The sequence below is a fragment of the Balaenoptera acutorostrata genome, chromosome 15, assembly GCF_949987535.1.
Source record: "Balaenoptera acutorostrata chromosome 15, mBalAcu1.1, whole genome shotgun sequence".
NCBI classification, from domain to species: Eukaryota; Metazoa; Chordata; class Mammalia; order Artiodactyla; family Balaenopteridae; genus Balaenoptera; species Balaenoptera acutorostrata.
Genome location: NC_080078.1, coordinates 62527142 through 62547714, shown reverse-complemented (window position 1 = coordinate 62547714; position 20573 = coordinate 62527142). Strand labels below are relative to the sequence as shown.

General features: G+C 41.0%; 1 protein-coding gene across 1 annotated transcript; it reads left to right on the top strand.

The window, feature by feature from the left end:
* The first annotated feature begins 1817 nt into the window (after window positions 1-1817).
* Window positions 1818-4709, top strand: DEFB124 (defensin beta 124). Its single transcript, XM_028169272.2, has 2 exons — window positions 1818-1875; window positions 4555-4709. The coding sequence occupies exons 1-2, from the start codon at window positions 1818-1820 to the stop codon at window positions 4707-4709; spliced, it is 213 nt and encodes a 70-aa protein (XP_028025073.1).
* Window positions 4710-20573: the final 15864 nt, after the last annotated feature.

Sequence of the window (20573 nt, the reverse complement as noted above, 5' to 3'; positions counted from 1 at the left end):
CCCCCCCCCCCCCCCCCCCCCCGCCCAAGTCTTCCCAGGGCTGTAGGAGGAGAAAAGAGACACTGTGAACTTGGTACAGAAGAGAAGTTGGCTGTAGGGAACTTGTAATTTTGGCCATCCATGGGTCTCTGAGCAGGGTGCTTCCTTTTAGGTCATGATGGACTGGGGCAGGCATGTATGCGGGCCCCACGGTGACCAGCCTGTACCTGTGGGTGGGGCTCATTGTCATGGCTGAGGGGGTCCAGGTGTCCAGCTCAGAGCAACTCCCACAGCAGCCTGGTAGACTAGCTCAGCCCCTGCAGGGCTTTGGGCAGATGCTAAACCCCCTCACGCCTGGCTTCCTTCTGTGGCTTGGCCCTCTAAGCTTTCCTTTGCCACCTACAAGATGGGCTGTGAGTGGTGCAGCACTGTCTGGGAGTGAGACAACTCAATTGCTGTATGGCCTTAGGCAAGTCACCTCCCTTCTTTGGGTTTCCGTTTCTCTGTTCAAAGCTGAAATCTGAACAGGTTACATCCTTGCTACAAAACTTACAGTTGTCTACAATACAAAAGCCTGAACTTGGCATTCAAGACCCACTGTGCTCTGGCTCCGGTCCTCTACAAGGTCATTTCCAATCTCTTCCAACAAACTCCTTGCTCTAGCCAATACCTTACTCTTTCAGGCACATTATGTTCCTTCTGCCTGAATACCCTCCCTGCTACTCATCTTTCAAGATGCAACTCAGATGCCTGTGTACCAGACACCGTTCTAAGCTCTGTACCCATATTATCTCAGTGGTCCTCAAACTTTAGTGGTGCATTAGAATCACCTGGAGGGCTTGTTAAACCATAGCTTGCTGGGATCCACCCCCAGAACTTTTGATTCAGTGGGTTTGGATTGACCTTGAGAATTTGCATTTCTAACAAGCCCTAGGTATTGCTGCTGCTTGCTAGTCTGGGTACCACACTTTGAAAACCACTGTATTATTTCCTTTAATCCTCTAAATGAGCTAGGTATCCATTACTTTCTGTGAGGTTTGCATTATTACTCTTCTCACTTTCTGAGTAGGCCTAAATACAGTTGGCCCTTGAACAACACAGGTTTGAACTACGCAAGCCCACTTAAGTATTTTTTTCAGTAGTAAATACTGCAGTACTACATGATCTGAGGTTGGTTGAATCTGCAGATGCAGAACCTCGGATATGAAGAACTGCAGATACAGAGGGCCAACTATAAGTTATAAGTGGATTGTTGACTGCCTTTGAGGGTTGGCGCCCCTAACCCCTGTGTTGTTCAAGGGTCAACTGTACATGCTTGTTTGAATGCGTCAGTGAGTTCTGGTCCCGTGTTTTCGGCATGGGAAGGGAACCTCCATGTATTTAGTCTTGCAAGGGGGGCTTGTCGTCATTTCCTAGATGACAACCTGGAGCTCACAGAGGCTAAGTGACTTGTCCAAGGTATCATAGTGATTAGAGGGAGATGCTGGCATTGAACCAGGTCTCTCTGAAACCAAGGCTTTCCCCACCCTCTCAGGTGGGGAAGAGGTACAGTTTCTGACCCCAAGCATTGCTTCAGGACATTCTGTCCCCAGCTTCAGAGCTCAGCAACCTCCAGATGGTATGGCTGATCAGTTCCCCACGTAGCTGGCTGAGATCCACTATATCCTTGGGACCACAGGGCCTCAGACTCCCACTTAGGTCTCCTGCTGCCCACACTCCTGCCTTGATCTGCAGTCCAATAAAGGCTGGGCCACAGGCAGCAAGACTCGGTGTGCTTGGTTCCTCTTCTCTTGTGTTTTCCCCAGTGGCCCCCTGCCCCCATCTAGAGCCCTGTGGCCATGACACAGCTGCTTCTGCTTTTTGTGGCTCTCCTGGTCCTGGTTCATGTGCCACCAGGTAACATCACCTGTGTATGTGTGTGTGTTTGTGCATGTGTATATTTGTATGTGTAGAAATGAAGGATAGGTTCTCAGCTTCTGGGGGACAGAGGAGGCCTAGACCAGCGTTTAAGTTCTGGCCTCACCACTGACTTGCTGGGCAGCTTAGAGTGAGTTGCTGAATCAGCCTATACCTCTGGTTCCTCATTTTTAAAATGGGATTTACTCAACAAATATTCATTATAAAGATATTTACTGTGTTCCAAGCACTATTACAATTTCTGGGAATCAAGCAGTGAAAGCAAACAAGGTTCTTGCTTTCATGGAGCTGATATTTTAGTTAGTAGAGACAGAAAATAACCAAATAAACATATAATATGTTAGAGATAAGTATTGGTACTACGAAGAATAAAAGCAAGACAAGAGGTTAGTGTGTCAGGTGCATGTGGAGAGTGATGCAAGAGCTGATGGGGATGGTTGAAAAAGACCTCTGATACTTTAAAAAAAAATTTTTTTTTATTTTGGAACATTTCAAGTGTACATGAAAGTAGAGAGAATAATACAATGAACAAAGCAAGTTAAAAAAACTTTTTATTATGGAAAAATGTAAACATGCAAAAATGGAGAATAACATAATGATGAATTTTTAAAAGAACCCTTCTTATTTTAGAAAATTTCAAACATAAATCAAAAAATAGTATAAAAACCCCCATGTATCCATCACCTAACTTCAACAATTATTAACTTGAACCAATGCTGTTTTGCTATTCACCTGCTCCCTCTTCCTCGGTGAATTATTTTGAAGTAAATTTCAGATGTCTTATTTTACGTGAGGTGAGTTTGAGCAGAGATCTGATTACAGTGAGAATACGAAGGAGATCATTGCAGGCAGAGGAAGCAGCAAGGACCAGGGAGCAGGAGGTGATAGATGTGCTTGAGGAGCAGTGAGGAGGCCAGGGAGGCCGGAGGGGGGAGCACGAGGAGAAAAGTGGATGGAGGTGAAGTCCAAGATATGAGGAGGGGACAACGGATCATGGAGGAGAAAATAATAACTTCTGTATCTCAGGGTTGTTGGAAGGTTGAAATGCGATGGTGTGTTAAGAGTAGTTGTTATAGGAACTGCCCTCACCTGGGAGTCAAGGTCTTGGGTTCTGGTTCCAGACCCACCACTTACTGGTTAGAAGAAGTTGGGCAAATCCCTTCCCTTCTTTATCTGAAGCATGAGAGGGGTTGGCCTAGAATGAGCCCTGGGTGCTCCAACTCTCTAAGCTGTCATTCTGATAACCTTGCTTTCCATTTATTGAGTATGTACTATGTGCCTGGCACTGTGCTAAAGTGATTAAATCCCCTATAACTGCCCTCTGAAAGAGAGTTGTACAGAAAATGAATCTGAGGCCAAGGTTACTCAGCTGGGAAATGGCAGAGCTGGGATTTGGACGCAGGGGGTCTGAGCTGGGTTCACACCGCACCGTTAACCATTGCACTGTGTGCCCCCTTTGGAGCGTGGATTCTTTGCCTCGTAGAGATTTTGATGCCAGCTCTGTATCATTGTAAGATTCTCTACCTTGGCAGAATGAGGATGGGCTGAATAACACTTATGGGTAGGCCCAAGGTATTATGTGAGGATTCCTTGGGATCTCTTTTAATCCAGGGTGAGGCAGGGAAGCTTTTTCCCTCCACCTCCTACTCAGTCCCAGTTCTTCCGAGTTGCTGGGTCATATATCTAGAAATATCACTGTGACAGGCCTAAGTGGTCCTCCTCTCTCCTCACTTCCCACACCTGCCCTAATTGCATCACAGCACCCTGATCACTTACTTCAGGGCACTTACCGCAACTCTACTTATTGTATTTATTTGCTTGGGTTTTAACCCCCTTCCCTGTCAGGTGGAAGCTCCTTGAGGGCATGGACCATGGCCACCTTGTTCACTGTGATACTCCCAGTGCCCCATGTTTGCTGAATGAATAAATGAAGGAGCTGCCCCACCCCATGCTGTGACCAAAGACCCTTGGAGGGGATATTGACCCAAAGCCTCACCTTTTTCATGGCCCATGGTTGGAAATTTCTTCACTAAATCCTAACATTAAACAGGTCCCTATGTGTACAATGCAGTTTGAATAATGGTTACAAGTCTGGACTCTGGAGCCAGATGGCCTGGATTTGAAGGCTGGCTCTGCTCCTTAACGGCTGTGTGACCTTGGGCAAATTTGTTAATCTTTCCGTGCCTTGGTTTCCTTCACCCATATACTGGGATTATAATAAGACAAACTATAATCGAATACTGTTTTTATGAAAAGTGCTTAGAGTGTACTTGGGGTGTGGGTTAACCTGGATGAGAAATTCATCTCTGATTTGTAACCAGTGGTTTAAATTATGATGTGTGGGTTAACCTCAACTGAGATCTGTGGTCTAAATTATAACTGATTGTATTATCTATGGCTAGTGGTCTAGCCTGTTACCTCTAGTCTAACCCTTGACCTGTGGTCATAGCTCTTGTTTTGTGGCCTAACTTATGACCTGAGGGCTGCTCTACGACCAGAGTCTATCTAACAAATGACTAGAGAGCTAAGTGGTAGCTTGTGGTCTAACTTGTGGTCAGTGGTCTAATCTGTGACCTTGATCTCTTGTTAAATCTGTGACCAGTGATATAACCTGCAACCCCTGGGTGGCTCTGTGACCCGGGGTCTTCCCCTGCATAGGGAGAAGTGAATTCAAACGGTGCTGGAAGGGCCACGGGGCCTGCCGGCCTTACTGCACGAAGTACGAAACCTACATGCACCTGTGCCCGGATGCCTCCCTGTGCTGTCTCCCCTATGGACTTAAGCCTCTGGCCTCCAAGCCTGAAAATGTTTAGCTGGTTCTGGGGCTGACATCCTTGCTCTCCAATAAAACACAAGCTGCCAGCTGTCTCCTCTTGTCACTGCCTTGCCACCCCTGGGGCTGGGGTGAGGGGTGGGGCAGGTCCAGAATGTGGGAGGGATGGAGGGATGGTTGATGGAGGGAAGTGAGGTATCCGAGGACAGTGGGCATTAATGACCATTGTAAATGGTTCCGGTCCAGCCTGTATCACTTTCACTCCATCTAACTCTGGAAAAATTACTCAACTTCCATAAGCCTTCCCAGTCTCCTCATCCGTAAAATGGGGATAATGATAATATCAGGAGATTCGGAGTTTATAGAAGGAATGCAAAAAGAAAGATAGAGTTAATAAGAGTTAACAGTAATGATAACAAGAGATAATAATGGTAATAATTAGTAATAATAGAGTTAATAATAAGCCTCTGGTATTCAGAATGAGATGGTACATTTGGCTTGAAAGGCAAGGCCTGTTGAAGAGTGAAAGGATTTTTCTATGTTCATTTATCCTCTACGTTAGTATTTCAAGAGGCTGTCCAGGTAGAAAGGACCATGAGGATTTTATGAAAGCGAAGTTTTCACATATGCAGGGAGGGGTGACAGAGGAAAAGTCTGCCTCTCCCAGGACCAAGGAACTGGGAACAGCAAGGCAGGGAGAAAACATGAGCAGAGTCCGGGAAGTAGGTAGACAGACTTGCATTCTAATTACCCTGTATCAGGATTGTGTTTGGCTGAAAAAAATAGGAAACTCAACTTGTAGAGGCTTATGTTTCTTACATCAAAAGAAATCTGGAGGTAGGTAGCAACCATGTCAGGGCAAACATCTGGGATCCTCTTGGGTAGCAAATGGCTACCAAAACTTCAGGCATAACGTCCTTGTTTAAAGCAGGAAGTGGGGGAGGGTTGGCATGGGCTAGTTTCTCACTTGCACCAGGAAAGCAAAAACTTTCCCTGGAATCCCCCTCAGCAGACTTCTGCTTACTTCTCATGGGCCAGAACTGTGTCACAGGGCTACTCCTGATGTAAGGGAGGCTGGGAAAGAAATTATCCAGCTGTTTTAGCCTCTATAGTAAACTTGAGCTTGGGAGAAAGGGAGTCGGAGAAGACCCTTGGTGTTGGCCCACCTTCTTTCTGGGACTGAGCCCGGAAAGGGGCAGGCACGTTGCATAAATTGAGGGGAAGGCCAAGGGCAGAAGGGCTCTTGTCCACTGTCCTTTGAGAGTTTTTGGAGAAGGTCAGGGTAGCCTTGGAATAGGAGAATGGACCTTGCATGGCCAGGCTAAGAGAGGAGTGGTGAATTTCAAAGTACTTAACCTCAGAAGGGGTGCTGAGCCTGAGGCTGGAGCACAGTCTTGGAGGCCGTCTGCTGTGCCAGGTGTTAACTCTTTAGTTTCTGATATGAGAGGGATCTGGGGATCCCTAGGTTAGACAGAAGCAGCTGGAGTGGAGGAGGAGACACCCAAGGGCTTGGGGCAGCACCTTTTACCAACCAGGAGGGAAGCACTGCATTATTTAATAACAAAGCATACCACCGGAATATCAGTCCTGCCTCTGTACCTTCCTTAGTTTCTGGGTGGCCTAGACATTGAACTGATTGCCAGTGGGCCTGTTTTAGGACCCAGTGTGGTGGGGGCGAGGTGGGCTTGATGTCTAGAGCCTAGAAAGAGGATAAGAACCCCAGACAAGGCCACAGAATGACAGAGAGCTGACATGAAGTGACGTGTCAGTCTCCTGTCCCACTAGGCCTCAGTGAGTCTGAGGGATGCCAGGCCAGTTCACCAACGACTTGACCTTAGCTGGAAGCAGTGGATGTTCTCAGTGACAGACTCAAACTACCCAGACTCCAGCAGATGCCAGCCAGCACTGGACCATCCAACCTCCTCATTCTTACCCCGGCCACCATAATTGGGAGGAGCAGGGAGAGGAGAGGAGGAATCCGAAACCCTGAGCAATTTTACCAAATAGATTAAGTCCCTCAGAACTCAAGAAACCTCAAGAGACTATTTAAATTGTTGAATTAAGCTGGACTGAACTAAATTTAGTTCTCTACTCAGACCCCTTCCCCCTCAGTTGTTTTACAAAGAATAAAGAAGCTGTGTTTTCTTTGTACACTCCCAGATGTAGTGTGAGGGAATTTGTGACCTTCATGCAGTGGAGATGGTAATGATTTCTAGGAGTGAGGAGTCAGACAGACTCAAGTTCATACTCTGACATGTACAGGCCACAGGCCATGTGATTGGGGCAAGTCACTTCCCCTGTCTGATGCCAGGATCCTGCTCTTCAAAATGGGCATAATGACAGCTCTTTGTGGGGTAGCTGTGGGGTCAGATGGGAGCATCTGGCACTTTATAAGTGCTCAGCAAGTGAAAGCTGCTGCAATCGCTATCACTTCTATAGAGCAAGAGGCATGCCACTGACCTTCTCCATGGAATTTCAGACCTACCAAAAATCTGCAATAGTGCAAAGAATTCCTGTAGATCTTTCACCCAGTTTTTCCAAATATGAATATTTTACCACTATGACCTTTTCATTTCCTCCCCCATATATATATACCTATACACACATACATATATAATTATATATGAATATAGTTTCATATATATATGAATACATCTATATACATATACACACATACATATGTAATTATACAGGAATATAGTTTCATATATATATATGGCAGATATGATACCCTTTTATACCCAAATAGTTCAGCGGATTTTTCCTAAAAACCAAAGTCATTTTCTTTTTTTTTTTTTTTTTTAATTAATTTATTTATGGCTGTGTTGGGTCTTCGTTTCTGTGCGAGGACTTTCTCTAGTTGCGGCAAGTGGGGCCACTCTTCATCGCGGTGCACGGGCCTCTCATTATCGCGGCCTCTCTTGTTGCGGAGCACAGGCTTCAGACGCGCAGGCTCAGTAACTGTGGCTCACGGGCCTAGTTGCTCCGCGGCATGTGGGATCTTCCCAGACCAGGGCTCGAACCCGTGTCCCCTGCATTGGCAGGCAGATTCTCAACCACTGTGCCACCAGGGAAGCCCCCAAAGTCATTTTCTTATATAACCACAGTACAATTATAAAAATCAGGACATTAACATTGACAAATTTCTATCGTCTAATCTTTAGATTAGCTGCAGAAAATCCCTGGATCACATATTCCATTCAGTTGTCATGTTTCTTTGATCTTTTTTAATCTGGAATAGTTCTTTAGTCTTTCATGACATTGACGGTTTTGAGGCATCCAGGCCAGTTGCTTTGTGAAATGTCCCTCAGTTTGAGTTTGTCTGATGTTTCCTCATGATTGGCTCCAGCTTTGGCATTTTTGGTGGGAATTCTACAGCAGTGATGCCGAGTTTCTCTCAGTCACGTCAGAGGCAGCCATTGTCCTTCTGAAGGTTGAAACAAGACAAAACAGATGAGATAGTTTTCTGAAGCTTACACATTTGCAGGGCTATTTCCCATGCAGTATCCTAACAGACCCTCATCTAAGCCTATGGCCAAGCTTCTAAATCCTAAGAATGCACCTAAGAAGCCAAGGGAAACAAAGCAATTCTAGGGTGGAAGATTCCTCAAGATAATTTACAGATGAGGCTCCCAAGCCCAGAGAGGGAAAGTGACTTGTCTAAGGCCACAGAGCTCCCAAGGCACAGAGCTAGGACTTGGACTTAAAGCTTTGGACCTCAAGTCAAGACCAGTTCTGACACAAAAGACCCTGAATAGCCAAAGCAATCTTGAGAACGAAAAACGGAGCTGGAGGAATCAGGCTCCCAGACTTCAGACTATACTACAAAGCTACAGTAATCAAGACAGTATGGTACTGGCACAAAAACAGAAATATAGATCAATGGAACAGGATAGAAAGCCCAGAGATAAACCCACGCACATATGGTCACCTTATCTTTGATAAAGGAGGCAAGAATGTACAATGGAGAAAAGACAGCCTCTTCAATAAGTGGTGCTGGGAAAACTGGACAACCACATGTAAAAGAATGAAATTAGAACACTTCCTAACACCATACACAAAAATAAACTCAAAATGGATTAAAGACCTAAATGTAAGGCCAGACGCTATAAAACTCTTAGAGGAAAACATACGCAGAACATTCTATGACATAAATCACAGCAAGAACCTTTTTGACCCACCTCCTAGGGAAATGGAAATAAAAACAAAAATAAATAAATGGGACCTAATGAAACTTAAAAGCTTTTGCATAGCAAAGGAAAACATAAACAAGACGAAAAGACAACCCTCAGAATGGGAGAAAATATTTGCAAATGAAGCAACTGACAAAGGATTAATCTCCAAAATTTACAAGCAGCTCATGCAGCTCAATATCAAAAAAAACAAACAACCCAATCCAAAAATGGCCAGAAGACCTAAATAGACATTTCTCCAAAGAAGAGATACAGATTGCCAACAAACACATGAAAGAATGCTCAACATCATTAATCATTACAGAAATGCAAATCAAAACTACAATGAGATATCATCTCACACCAGTCAGAATGGCCATCATCAAAAAATCTACAAACAATAAATGCTGGGAGGGTGCGGTGAAAAGGGAACCAACCCTCTGGCACTGTTGGTGGGAATGTAAATTGATACAGCCACTATGGAGAACAGTATGGAGGGTCCTTAAAAAACGAAAAATAGAACTACCATACGACCCAGCAATCCCACTACTGGGCATATACCCTAAGAAAGCCACAATTCAAAAAGAGTCATGTACCACAATGTTCGTTGCAGCTGTATTTACAACAGCCAGAACATGGAAGCAACCGAACTGTCCATCGACAGATGAATGGATAAAGAAGATGTGGCACATACATACAATGGAATATTACTCAGCCATAAAATGAAATGAGATTGAGTTATTTGTAGTGAGGTGGATGGACCTAGAGTTTGTCATACAAAGTGAAGTAAATCAGAAAGGGAAAAACAAATACCGTATGTTAACACATATATATGGAATCTTAAAAAAAAAAAAAACGGTCATGAAGGACCTAGGGGCAAGACGTGAATAAAGATGCAGACCTACAAGAGAATGGACTTGAGGACACGGGGAGGGCGAAGGGTAAGCTGGGACAAAGTGAGAGAGTGGCATGGACATATATACACTACCAAATGGAAAATAGATAGCTAGTGGGAAGCAGCCGCATAGCACAGGGAGATCAGCTCGGTGCTTTGTGACCACCTAGAGGGGTGGGATAGGGAGGGTGGGAGGGAGGGAGATGCAAGAGGGAAGATATATGGGGAGATATATATATATATATATATATATATATATATGTATGTATGTATAGCTGATTCACTTTGTTATAAAGCAGAAACTAACACACCATTGTAAAGCAATTATACTCCAATAAAGATGTTAAAAAAAAAAAAGAAAAAAGACTAGTTCTGAAGTAGAACAAGAGCCACCCATTGGTATGATAGGCCAGAGTGAAGGGGAAGCTTTGGGAGGAAGGGCGCTCCATGGCACTGGAGATGTGCAAGGTGAGCCAAGTGGATGAGGGATGCTAGACAGGGATTTTTGCTCTGTATAGGTGCTTAGAAGTACTACGTAGAGCATAGACATTCCCCAGAGAATCACTGAATGGCTGAGCTAATGATAATAATAGATCAGTTAGCCTTTAGTAAGTACCAACAGCTTTACATACATCATCTCACTTAATTCTCACAGTCGTAGGATATTATTATCCCCTCTTTTTCTATAAGGCAACTGAAGCTCTTAGTTAAGCAAGTTGCCCAGGTTGTACACCCAGTAAGTGGTGGAGCTGGCACTCCACCCTGGTCCTCTGGACTTGATTTTGTCTTCCATGCTCATCCTTTTTGTACTTTTAAAATAACATTTTTCTTCTAATTGTAAAAGTAATACATGTTCAATGGAGAAAACTTAGAAAACAGAGAAGCACAAATAAGAAGGCAAAAGTCGTCAGTATTTTTGCTATACATAAATACCTACAAATAAAAAAATACATAAAATGTGATTTACAAATAAAATGGAATCAAACTGTACATTTTTTTGTGTCTTGGTTTTTTATTTTTAGTTGCCAGTGTATCATGAACATTTTCCATATGTGCTTAGTCTTCCAAAACAAGATTTTTAGCGCTAAAATGCCTCCTGAAAATTTTTTTTAATTTCCAATTTTTATAACTGGAGTAATATGCTTAGAACACATTATGGGAAAATAAAACATAGATGAGCTTCAAAATATTCACCACTTTTTCATAATCCCTGTTAGCTTTTGTTACGTATTTTGTCAGAATGGATATATACATTTTTATATAACTTTAAAAATGTTATATGTATATTTTTAAAAGTTACAACATATGTTTGTGTATATATAGTGCTCATATATAAAATATGTAATATTCATATATATATGTATTTTCACATGCTTCAGAGTTTCTTCAATTAGAATAGAGGTTAGAGGAGTTTCTCATCCTGCTGATCTGCTGGATCCCTTTGGGCTTACAAGAAAGGAAAAGAACAAAGTTACAATGATGGATACCGTAGGAGGTTCAGGGTGGGTTTTTGTGACTCCCCACCCCCTTCCCCACCTGGGTTCTTGATGGCAGAGTGTTGAGTGGAATTTTTTATTGTGCCAGGGCTACATTTAAGTCTGAGAGCCAGGTGACAATCACATATGGCCCAAATAACTCTTGAAAATGGTTCAGGAAGTTGCCTTTCTGGAGACTGACCTAAAGAGCTTTCCTCCATCAATGGAGCACATCGTGTTTCTCTGGTGATAACACCAAAGGAAGTAATAGTTTATGTTTAGGGGCCATTTTTATGAAAGATAAATATCTCTGTGCAGTGGAATCACACAATGAAGTGCGATGTCTTCATTGACAGGTACCTTCTTTGTGTAGAGATTGAGACAATTCCCTTCTCCCACTCATGCAGCCACTGGCTCAAGGAGGGATTCTCCTGGTTTATTTGGACTGCTATTGTTCATATTTGCAAAACATTTATCTGACAAAGGACTCATTTCCAGAATATATAAAGAATGCCTACAAATCTGTAAGAAAAAGGCAATCTAATAATGGAGTGGCCAATATTTAAACAGACATTGTACAAAAGAAGATATACAAATGGCCAATAAGCCCATGAAAAGATACTCAAAATCATTAGGCATCAGGGAAATGAAAATTAAATTCACAATGGGATGCCATTACATACCACCAGAATGATTAATATAAAAAAGGCTGACCATAGAGAGTGTCGGTGAGGATATGGAGCAACTGGAATGCTAATATATCGCTGATGGGAATGTAACATGGACAACCACTTTGGAAAAATAGTTGCAGAGTTACTGACAAGAATAGAAATATGTATATACAAAGACTTCCCTAATGTTTGTAGTGGTTATATTTATAATATCCCATAACTGGAAATAACCCAAGTGGATTGTTTTTATTTATAATATCTCATAACTGGAAACAACACATGAATAGATAAATTGAGTTACATCCATATGGTACGATAACAGTAAACAACAATAACAATACACTGAAACATACAACATGAATTAATCTCAAAAAACATTATGTTAAACAAAAGAAGCCAGATACAAAGGTGTACATACTGAATGATTCCATTTATGTGAATATTTGAAAGTCTCCCAAGTGCCCGTCAACAAATGATTGGATTAGGAAGATATGATATATATCAATGGATTATTACTCAGCCATGAAAAATAACGAAATACTGCCATTTGCAGCAACATGGGTGGACCTAGAGAATATCATGCTTAGCGAAATAAGTCAGACAGAGAAAAACAAATATTATATGATATCACTTACATGTGGAATCTAAAAATTAATACAAATGGATGTACATACTAAACAGAAACAGACTCACAGACATAGAAAACAAACTTGTGATTACCCAAGGGGAGAGGGAAGGGGGGAGGAACAAATTAGGGGTATGGGATTAACAGATACAAACTACCATATTTAAAATAGATAAGCAACAAGGATTTACTGTATAGCACATGGAATTATACCCATTATCTTGTAACAACCTATAACAGAATTTAATCTGCAAAAATACTGAATCACTATGCCGTACACGTGAAACTAACATAATATTGTAATCAATTATACTTCAATTAAAAAAGAATCCTGCTTGAAGGGTCAGGTAGACAAAAGAAAAAAAAAGAAGGCAAAATTAATTTGATTTAAAAAGTAAGAAAATATCAGTAAGTTGAATGAAAAAACAAAACCCCCCTTGTCTCTTTCTCTCTCTCTGAGCACGTGTAGTTGAATTTGGGTAAGTTATCTTGTTTATGATGCAGCTCCATTTGTCTCAAAAGAATAGACGATCCTGGGAGAGAGGACTCTGTTAATGGCTAGATTCTCAAAGGGGAGATACTGCCCTCTAGGGGTTACTTTGGGAATTTGCCGGGGGCTTTTTTTGATCATCCAAATTAATGGACCCCCCACTGGAATTTGTAGATTGGGGACCCGGGAAGCCAAACGGAGGGGGAAGGGTAAGCTGTGACAAAGTGGGAGAGTGGCATGGACATATATACACTACCAAACGTAAAATAGATAGCTAGTGGGAAGCAGCCGCATAGCACAGGGAGATCAGCTCTGTGCTTTGTGACCACCTAGAGGGGTGGGATAGGGAGGGTGGGATAGGGAGGGTGGGAGGGAGGGAGACGCAAGAGGGAAGAGATATGGGAAATATGTATATGTATAACTGATTCACTTTGTTATAAAGCAGAAACTAACAGCATTGTAAAGCAATTATACTCCAATAAAGATGTTAAAAAAAACAAAAACAAAAACAAAAACAAATGGCATGCAACATGTGTGACTGTCCTGGAAAATGAAGCATTGATCCATTTCCTCCCCCAAATTCAAATGTCCTGTTCGATATTTATGTAGGTGAGAGCCCATTTGTAATTCTCTGAGCCCAGAATCTAAGGCTGTTTTGCAAGTATTTTTTGCACATTGAATTTTCCTGGAATGAAATTATGGTGTAAATCAAGGAATAATTATATTTTGTTTTGGTTAGAACTTTACCGTTTTGGAAAGCTGTTCACCGTTTTGGAAAGTCAGGACACAGATAGCAAGCACTTTAGGTTGTATTTGAATTTGCACATGTAACACACCCATTGGGGCCTGCATTTGTAGCTGTTGCGCTCACGCTATGCACAAGATCTGACTACTTCATTACATTTTTAAGTGTGTGTACACAATGAAATACATATTATTATAAAATAGGTTCTTTTCTCTCCTTTTATATTATAGTTTATTTTTCTTGAAATTCTGTGAGTAGATAGGTTACAATATTTATGAATTTTATTTTTTAGGGCAGAAAATATTTATTATAAAAAGGAGCACTGGGTTGAATAGGAGTGAATGTCAAGCTCTTACTTAGTGGGATTTCATGAGGGGGATTAAGAGAGGGGCCATCCCCTTCCTCAGAATTCCATCAAGAATCCCATGTTTCATTGATGTTCATTTCTCTCTAAGCATAGGGACTCACTGTTTCATGGGGAGAGGAGCAGACATACGTATTCCTCCCTATAGAAGTCACTGCAAGGATACAGGGAGATGTGAAGATATGGGACACTGTGCATGTGCCATCCATTTATACTCTTCTCTGCTCACAGCCTTGGGTGAAGTGACAGTCATATGTATAACACAAGGTCCCCTTCCCCTTGCCCCAGACACAGTTGATTGGACATGAGATGTGCAAGCCAAGCTAATTCCATAGGCTGGCCAGTGACCTATGAGATGGGTTGGTACAAAATGATTAACTGGATCAATCAGATTCTCTGTTACAAGAATTTTAATTGGGAAATACAGAGAATAAAGCAGTTTATAAATGGAGTTGAAGCTGAAAAGATGCCTTGGGAAAAGTCAAGACTGAAGAGTAGGGTGGGTAGTGGGAGGAGGGATGGGGTAAAGCATAATATGAGGAAGCAGAAACTGTGAGTAAATACAAGTGATTGGAGGGAAGGCAGACAGTTCTCTACTTTAAAACATAAATTTGTTCCTGAACTTGTCTTTTAAATCCAAATATCAAAGTATTGTGTGATCTACCACACTGCTTGCCTCTCAGATCTCATCTTGTATCTCTCTTCCCTTGTACACCTTTAGCCACACAGCCATTCTTTCAGTTTCTGGAACAAGCCACCCTTCCCTCAATGGCCTGAGCACATGTTGCTCTACCTGAAGTACTCTTCTGCAAATCCCCTTCCAACTCTTTGCAAGCACGATTTCTCATCCTATAGATCACAGGTGAAATGCCACCTCCTCAGAGAGGGTTACACTCGTTACTCATGGAGATACACCTCCCTCACGACCTCCCTCCCTTATTCTCAATCACTATACTCTTCATAGCCTTTACCACCATATGTAATTTGAATTTATTTCTTGTCTCATGTCTTTTTCTCCCACAGGTTGTAGACTCCATGATGCCAAAGACCATGTTTGTCTTATTTACCAACATGGTGCCTGGCAAATAGTAGGTGATCAATAAATATTTGTTATATGACTAAATGAACAAATGAATATATGTTTTATGGAGATTATGGTTCAGTAGATCTAAGACATGGTTTAAAAAATCCTTAGTTTCCCAACATTTTAGATGCAATTTTCAATGATATATTTCCAGCATTATGTAAATGTTCATTAATTTTGCTTCACTTTTTCCTAATTTGAACCCACAGTCCAATGAACATCTGGTTGAGGCTAAGGATCCCCTGATTTTGGCATGCCTAATGATTTCCATTGTCCCAGTTGTATTAAGCTTATGATTCCAATCTTTCATATCACTAGCATTAGCACTCTATTTTTTCTGTTTTCCATTAATTCAACCAATATTTATCGAATACCTACTATGTGCCAGGCATTATTCTAGCTACTGAGGATTCAGCAGTGGACAAAACAGACAAATTTCTGCTCTTACGGGAAAAATCCCTTACTGATTTGCCTCAATAGAGAATCATGGCTTCTCCCTTAAATTCACAGACCAAGAGGCCCTTGACTGAAGTGGAGACTGGTCCCTTAGAGGAAGGAAGGACTCTGTAAAAATGCTACAAGTATATACTGGAAATGTTCCTTCAGGCTAAAGCACCTGTGGCCATTTACCAGGGTGATTTTATACTCGGGAAAGGCAATGCTGTTTCTGAGTTGACACTAATAACTAGGGACCCAAAATGCCATGTGTCAAAACTGGAGGATGTATGGAGGTCAGATGATACATACATTTTTGGACCAAGAATATCTCACAATTGAACCATTGAATCCCCCTGAACCCTTCAGTGAGTCCACTCCATTTCTGAATGTATAATTAGAATAGACATATTTTGTAGTTGGGCAGAATTTCACATTGGCTCCCTGACCTATGGAGTGAGGGCTACTATTGTAGAAATGGACAAGTGGAAGCCACTGAAACTTTCCCTACATACTATAGTAGAGAACCAACAACAATATTGTTTCCCTGGGGAATTGCAGAGATTAGAGCCACCATCAAACACTTGAAGATGCAAGGGTATGGATTCTTATCAAATTCACATTTTATTTTTCCCATTTGCCCTGTGCAGAAGGCAGATGGAGCTCAGAAAATGACTGTGAAACATTTCTATATATCTATCTATATCTAGATATCTAGATCTATCTATCTATCTATCTGTCTATCATCTATCTATCTATCTAAACAAAAAACGATTGATTTGCAACATAGCCCAATCCTCATCAATTCAATGCAGCATAGGAGTAGAAAAGAGTCACACTGCAAGGATGACAGTTAACTAATTCAGATGGCAACTCTGCAGAGACAGAAGTGGTAAATACCTGGACTTCACTCTCTCCTCCAAAAACCTTGCTGAGATCACCCCACTCCTTAAACCAAACGGGAGGCCAGAGGCAGGAGATCCTATTGATGCAGTCCTTCCAAGGGGTCAGAGAGCTGGGTGGAGAAAGGTGGGAAATGGAACTGGAAGACCTGGAGGGCAGAGGGAAGGGTCTTCCGGCCTTAGGAGTTGTGGCCCCTTCCTGTTGTTACTAACACCTGGATAACTTCAACTTCATTTTTGGCTTCAAGTGTTCCAACAAATGTGTGACCAATTTCCTGTATTAAATCCCTTTTTTGGAAATACCTACTCTGTTTTTTTGTTTTCCTGACTGTACCCTATCTTTAGGTAAAATAAAATATTTATTTTAATGCTCAGGTCTTTGGCAGATAGCCATACGTATATTCAGTGTACCTTTATCACATTCTCAAGGGGGGCAATAAACACAATAAAGAAAAAAATATGGTAGACACTGACACATACTGTGGAGAAATTCAAGCCCAAAAGAAGCAAGGGAGAGCAGTTTTTGAAGAAAAATTTAAAATAAGGTATTTAGGAAAAGGCTGCAGTGAGAAGGTGATATTTGAACAGAGGCCCAAAAGATGTTAGAAAGAGTCATTCAGGGGATTGGGGATGAGAGTGCCAGTGAGAGGGAACAGCAACTGCAAAGGCTGTGAGTTGGTGAAATGGAGCAGGGCCCTATGGTCCTTGCCCGCCATGTCCTCAGCCTGTCTTTTGTCTGTGGAAAAACTTTAGCCAAAGGATAAGCTTAATCAGAGAAGTGAGAAAATGCAGAAACAAAGGAAAACAGTCCAACAAAACTAAATAATAATAGTTTCATCATTAAGCATAGTCAAGGACCTTTAGTTCCTCCTCAAGGGCTATAGATAATATTCTGAGGCATATCCTGCGAGCTATCTTGAAAATACTGAAACCCCCCAGTTGCCAGCATCCAAAATAAAATAAACTTTCCTTTCCGCCAAGCTTGCTCTTTATTAGCTTTATTGGCTTTTGAGCGGCGAGCAGCCGGACCCCACTTATGGTTACATTTGGACGATGCCTGGTGCGTCTGAGGAATAGCAAAGAGGCCAGGACGGCCTGAGTGGAGTGAACCAGTGGAAGAATAATCGAAGATGAGGTCAGAGAAATAATGGAGTCCAGACTGCGGGGGTGCCTTGTAGGCTATTGTAAGGGCTCTGGCTGTACTCTGTGTGAGATGAGAAATCACAGGAGGGTTTTGAGGAGAGGAGAGCCAGAATCACTCTGGTTACTCTATTGAGAATAGACTGAAAGTGGATAAAGGCAGAAGGAGGGAAATCAGTTATAGGCCAATGTAACAATCCGGGTCAGAAATGATGGTGGTTTGGACCAGGGTAGTAACAATGGAAGTGGTGAGAAATGGTTGAAGACTGGATGTGCAGTAAACTGCTATAATGTGACAAGTGGGGTTCCACAAACGTCAGCAGGTAAAATATGGGTCTCATCATTGAAATGAGTGAGGAATGTCTGTGCAGCTAGCAGGCTGGAGTTCTCGTCCTGTGTGTGAGGTCCAAATTTGTCTTTGTGATAGCTGGCATATCAAGCCATCATGAGGCGGTGTGGCTTCAGTTTAAATATTGATGGTGAGGATCCTGAGTGAGGGCAACAGGGGAGGGGGGGGAGTGGAAGGGGAGGACTGGGTGAACCTTCCAGGATATCAGCAGTGATTCCAGGAGTCTTCCAGTTAGATGGCGCCCAATTACCAAGTGAGCAATAGCTATCGGGGAAGATAGGGCTGAAGGAACATCGAAGATTTGGGGATGATCTGTTGCCAGAAATGGGTGGTCTGCCATTTGTATCTATATTTGCAAAATAATTTTTAACTTGGGAAGTCCTCCAAGATCTAGCCCTTGTCCACCTCTTTGGTTTCATCACATACGATTCAGTTGCTCTATCTCTTTTAAAAAATATCTATTTTCCTTTAGCCTTTTTTTCTCCTAAAAAGCATTGTTTGTTTATTTCTTTATTTACTTTATTGAGGTATAATTGACATATAATAAACTGTACTAATTTAAAGTGTGCAATTTGATGTTTTATCATACATGTGCACCCATATGAAACTATCACCAAAATCAAGATAATGGACATATCCATCATCCCCAAAAGTTTCCTTGTGCATCTTTGTATCTTTGTAATCCCTTCTTAATACCACTCCCTGTCTCTCTTCCTCTTGCCCTGTTCTAGTACTGATATACTCTTACTACATATTAACAGTTTCTAGAGTTTTTTACAAAAGGAATAATACAATATATATTCATTTTTGTCTGTTTTCTTTCACTTGGCATAATTATTTGGAGAATCATCCATAATCATTCATGTTTTTCAGAGTTTCAATAGTTAATTGCTTTTATTGCTGAGTAGTATTCCACTATACCAGTAGTATTCCAGTACACCACAATTTGTTTATCCATTCACTTGTCAATGGACGTTTGGATTTTTTCCAGTTTTTGGCTACCACAAATAAAGCTGCTGTGAACATTTACTTATAAGTCCTCGAGTAGACATGTTTTCATTTCTTCTAGGTAAATACCTAGGTGTGGAGTGCTTGGATCCTGTGGTGCATTAAACTTTTTAAGAAACTGCCCAATTATTTCCAAAGGGGTTGTATTACCATTTTACATTCCCACCAGCAGTGTACAATAGCTTCAGCTGCCAACCCTTGTTCCTCATCAGCAATCATTATGGTCAATCGTTTTAATTTTAGACACTCTGAAATGTGTGTAGCAGTATTTTATTGTGATTTTAATGTGCATTTCTCTAATATCTATCCATTTTCTTGTGCTTATTTGTTACATGTGTAACTTTTTTGGTGAAGTGTCAGTTCAAATCTTTTGCTCATTTTGTTATTAGGTTGTTTTGTTTCTTTTTATTGAGTTTTGAGAGTTCTTTACATATTCTGAAAAAATATTTTATAGGATATGTAATTTTCAAATATTTTATTTTCTAGGATTTTTAGCTGATTTAGTTTTTGCATTTTTTCTGTTCTTAAGTTTTCTCTCCTTTTAAAATGCTTGATTTTATTATATATTGAGAAAGCAAAATAATATTTTAAAAATATATAAAAGTATAAAAAGCAATAAGCAACAAACATCTCTATAACTACCATCCAGATAAAAAAATAGAATATTAGCATTACCTTTTGCAATTCCTATATTCTTAGAGTTAACCATTATCCTATATTTGTGCTTTATTGATATATTTGTCATCTACATCTATGTCCCTAACAAAATATTTTTTTATATGTGCACAATTTTGAACAGATTCTGGAAAAAATTTTGTTAGTTTTTTGACTGGAATTTCAATGACTCTAGGAAACAATTAGTGTAGAATTGACATCTTTAAGATACTGAGCTATCTAAGTTGTGAAATATTATGTCTCTATTAATTTAGGCTTTTTATAGTGTCTTTCAATAAGGGCTTCTAATTTTCTCCATTAAATTCCTGAACATGTTTTGTTTGAAACATTCACAGTTATCAGGAAGTACTTTTTCTTTTGGTTGTTAACAGTTTGATTATGCTATGGTATTTTGATTTTCTTTGTGTCTGTCCTGCTTGGAGTTCCCTAAGTTTCTTGAGTCTGTGGATTAATGTCTTTCAACAATTTTGGAAAATTTTCAGCCATTATCTTAAAAAAATATTTCTTCCCCATTCTCTCTTTCTTTTTGTTCTGAGACTCTAACTACATATATGTTAGACCATTTGATATTGTCCCATAAGTTTCTCATGCTCTGTTCTAGTCTGCATTTCTTTTTTCTCTCTGTGCTTTGACTGTATTTCCTATTGATCTGTCTTTGACTTACTGATTCTTTCTTCTACTATGCTCAGTCTGCTGTTAAGCATAACCAATATATCCTTAATTTTAGATTTTGTATTTTTCAGTTTAGAATGCCCAGTTTATTCTTAGAGATTCCATTTGTGATAGACTGATACACCAATGATCCCCAGTGAATCATGCCTGCAGTATTCATGTCCCTGTACAGTTTTTTTCCGTATTGACCCTGGGTTACATG